This window comes from Vicia villosa, linkage group LG6 (genome assembly GCF_029867415.1).
Source record: "Vicia villosa cultivar HV-30 ecotype Madison, WI linkage group LG6, Vvil1.0, whole genome shotgun sequence".
Classification (NCBI taxonomy): domain Eukaryota; kingdom Viridiplantae; phylum Streptophyta; class Magnoliopsida; order Fabales; family Fabaceae; genus Vicia; species Vicia villosa.
Genome location: NC_081185.1, coordinates 129,899,096 through 129,903,231, shown reverse-complemented (window position 1 = coordinate 129,903,231; position 4,136 = coordinate 129,899,096). Strand labels below are relative to the sequence as shown.

The 4,136-nt window shown below is 37.9% G+C and overlaps 1 protein-coding gene across 1 annotated transcript; it reads right to left on the bottom strand.

The window, feature by feature from the left end:
* Positions 1 to 930: 930 nt before the first annotated feature.
* Positions 931 to 4,136, bottom strand: LOC131609991 (UBP1-associated protein 2B-like). The gene is made up of 2 exons (XM_058881840.1): positions 2,560 to 4,136; positions 931 to 1,254 (listed from the first exon to the last, which is right to left on the bottom strand). Exon 1 carries the CDS (start codon positions 4,032 to 4,034, stop codon positions 2,571 to 2,573), a length of 1,464 nt encoding a protein of 487 aa, XP_058737823.1. The 5' UTR covers positions 4,035 to 4,136; the 3' UTR covers positions 931 to 1,254; positions 2,560 to 2,570.

Below are 4,136 nucleotides of genomic sequence, written 5' to 3'. Positions count from 1 at the left end.
TTATTTCGACTGGTGTGTTTTGAAAACAAGTTAATAGACTATTCAATTTGTGAATAAATTTTGTTTTGAAATTGTAAATTTGATAAATTTAGGGAACAAAGAGAGAAATATCATAGTAACATTAAAAAGAATTAAGGTTTAAATTCAAAAATCACAAATAAGTTACTTGAGAGACCAAAGATGCAATTAAGCCCAAAGAAAACTGCATCACATACCTAATTGACGAACTCTACCATATATACAAAGATTTTATAAAAATGCGGAAAATTCTGTTTTAATTTTGATTGATTTTATTATTGGTACACAGTTATGTAAGTATCACTGTCAAACCTGCAAAATAACTGCAATAAATTAGGTTCGCCGACTATTAACAGAGGCAAAGAAAAACAGAAGTTAACAAATTGGCTTCTAGTCAATTTTAATGACGGGGATGATCATGTTAAGACTTCTAATGATGGCAGTGATGGGCAATTTTGAGAAGTTATCATGTCAGTTGTGTTGGACTGTTAAGTTTTAGGAATAAATAGAGAGAAAACGAGAAACTGATTATAGGATAGTTTTTTAAAGGTTTTGGGAGGGAGAGACCAAACTCTAGAATTATTGGAGGGAGAAACCAAAAATCTCTAACTTCTTGGTTAGGAATTGTCTTTTAATAGTAAACTATTTGAGTGAATTATGTATTTCTCTATAGTATTTGTAATTATGTGTCTGTTTATAAGCATATTCTGCCATAAATAAAAGTCAGTTATTACTATTAATCAGTACTTTGGTGCCGGTTTCTATCAGGTGGCAAGAACAGATTGCACTAAGTATATTATGCACATCACCGTATTTAAAAAAAAGAAATAAAATTAAAACAAAGAAAAAACAGTATTCAATAACAAAAAACAATGGCTAGCAGCTCTTGAACACCAAGTTTAAGACGCAAAATGGTCCACACAAACATAAAATTTAAAATATAACTTGTTCAACATCCAACCAGTGATAGTAAGGATGTAAATATAGTTCAAAGTACTACTAAAAACAGTTCTATAGGTTTTTAGAAGATAAACTAAGTCAAAATAATACAATATTTTGAAATAAAAGATATTATGAAAAACTAGGCAGCGAAAACAGAACACGGTTTGGTAATTTAAATATTCTGATCAGTGTACTAGGTTATATTTCTTTTTAAACACGCCAATTGCATCAGCTCCTTAAACTTCAGAAGAATCACCATGCCAGTAATAAAAGACTGATGCACTTATGTAGTATCTGCAAAATGAATAAAATCACGATAAACAATTTAAGTTGAAAATAGAACGGAATTGTCCAAAATATAGAAGCGTTAAAAACAATTTATGTTGGAAATAGTAAAATAAGGACCCGAAAACAAATATTTCGCAAAACTGGTTGAGAATTATAAGTCAACCATCCAGCTCAAAATGATTAGAATTGAACATCTTGGGTATATGGAAGGTGTGATACAAAATGTTTTATTAAAAATACTTCTAAAATTATGACGCTTATTAGCCAAAAACATTAGAAAACGTCTATTCAAACAAATAAGAGGCTGTAAAAGGTAGGTTTTAGTGAGAAGAAAACAAGAAAAAATCTTTTCCGTAAATTGGTTAAAGAAACTAAACAGATCATAAGCATGACTCAGAAGTTCATAAAAGAGTTCAACTCAGTTGAGTTCCTCAACTCACAAGCAAGCAAGAATATAATAGGATTACTGAAGTTGGTGCAAATAAGAGTGATGTGCGCAGAAATTTAGGGAAAAAATCTGAATAGCAAAGTCAGTGCAAATCAAACTGAGACTACAAACAACACTATAACAGATAGGCTGCCAAAAAGCACTCCATATGTGATAAACTTCAAAGACTCATTGCTTCGCTTCCTCGCATAATTTCAGAATGCAAATAAACCAACTCCCCTTTACTCTCACAAATATTTTAATCAAGCTAAAGTAATAAAGCTTGTCCAGTTTATTGATGCATGTTCCTTTGAAAATAAAGCTGCATTAAAGAAGAAACTATGCACGCACACACATAAACTCACAAAAGTTCCAACTATTAAAAAAAGTTGCTTATGAATGTACAGTGCTGCGCAATGCGTTATAGATAACACTAAGTGCAAAGTTGTTAATTCTCAATCATCAACGATATCAAAAAATATCAAACAAAGAAAAAACCTAAATTATTTTTTGGCTACTAACAAAAAGATCATAAAGGGAGAACTCGGGAAGGGAAATCGTGGGAAAGGAGGAACTAAATGAACATAAAAAGACAAATCAAGGAACTAAGTATTTGTTTTGTCAAAAACAACTAGGTGGGGTATAGAGTGAACTCATGATAGATAATCAATATAACCTATTTCACACCCTTGAAAACTAGATACTAGGACTAGACTAAAAAAATAGCTTGCTATACCTTTCTCCAAATTGCTTCCCTATTTCTCATCACAACACAAGCAAAAAAAAGCATCCAACAGATATTAAAATATCAAAAACAAGCTAAAAAGGGAGGAGGATAAACCAATATTGAAGGGGAAAATACGAATACCATCCTTTAAACATACCTGCCACCCACTTAGTGCCCCATGTAAGGCGCAGAACCGCCATATTGCCCTCTACCAGAACCACCCTGTCCAATCTGCTGGTTTGGATACTGCACCTGCAACCCAACCTGTGGTACCGAATTCCCATATCCCATGACTGATGGACTTATAGTAGGCTGAGCACTATACCCACTCTGAACTCCATGACCTGCAGCAGGAACACCGCCATGATTAAGAGCATTACTTGTTCCAAGACTCCCCAACAAATCACTCAGCCCCAAAGTAGCACCCTGAGATGCAAGTAGTGCCGTCAAAGCCTGTCCAAGTGCAGGGGTTAGCACCGGGTTCAGCCCCTGTGCAGCAGAAGCAGCCTGATTGTACCCAATTGTTGGTCCTGCCGGCGCCATTAAGTGCCCTGGTTGGCTAACTGCAACACTACTACCACCAACATATCCAACATTGTCATTTCTCTGAAATTGTGTCCTCTGAGTCAATGGGTTCAGTTGGTTCAATTGATTCAATGAACTCACGTGTTGTTGCTGCTGTGGTTGTGGTTGATGCTGTGTCTTCCCCCCCTTAGGACCATCAATTGCCCTCTGGCAATGCAAAATATGTCCCTCAAATTCCTTATGAGGCTCCTCCAACGACCTCCTTGCACTCTCAGGACTCTTATAAACAAACAAACAAAACCCCTTCGGCTTCCCCGTCGCCTTGTCAAGCCCTAACGGCCCTTCCTCAATTTCCCCAAACCTCGAGAAATAAGCAAACAGCTTCTGCGGATCCAATTCCGGACCAACATTACTAATATAAATCTTCCTCTGCGTATACTCCGACCCTGGTGGCACCAACTGTGTAGTGGGTTGCGGAGTCTGCTGCACAGGACCAATAGACGCCAGCTGACACGCCGTCATCCGGTTCCCAATCTTCTTCTGCGGCTCCTTCAAAGCATTCCTCGCCCCACTCCTCTTCTTAAAAAGAATAAACCCATAACCCTTAGATTTCCCAGATACCTTATCAGTAACAGCCTTACAATCCTCAATTTCACCGTATTGCGAAAAGGCGTTAATCAGCGTTGCGGAAGTCGTGTCCCACCCCAAACCATGAACAAAAATCTTCCTATGCGAAGCATCTCCATCCGCAATCTTCCTGATTCGGTCCGCGACATCACGGTGTTTAGCCGCCGCATCGCAAAGGAGAGTCGCGATCTGTTCCTTGGTGAAAGGCTCCACTAGATCCTTAATCGGTTCATCGTCTTCTTCTACGTATTCTCCACCTTGAGCTTGTTCTCCTCCGTCTTCTTCTTCCTCCTCCTCCACCTCCTCTTCCTCCTCCTCTACTTCCTCAACTTCTTCATACTCAACTTCCTCCTCGACTTCTTCGTATTCTTCGGTGGGAATATAGGGTTCCGGTTCGGGTTCGGGCTGAGAGTGATGCTGTTTGAGTGGTGGTTCCTCTGGTTGAGAAGATTTAGCGACGAGCTTTCTCTTTCTCACCATTGTTTGTTGTTCGCGTGAAGTGAAGGTGATTGATTATTAGGGTTTCAGATTGGGAATCAAACACAATCACCTCACTACAATATGTGTCTTTTTCTCCAACAA

Bases quoted from the DNA above. Each gene is read 5' to 3' on its own strand.
- LOC131609991 (XM_058881840.1), bottom strand. From the start codon at position 4,034: ATGGTGAGAAAGAGAAAGCTCGTCGCTAAATCTTCTCAACCAGAGGAA.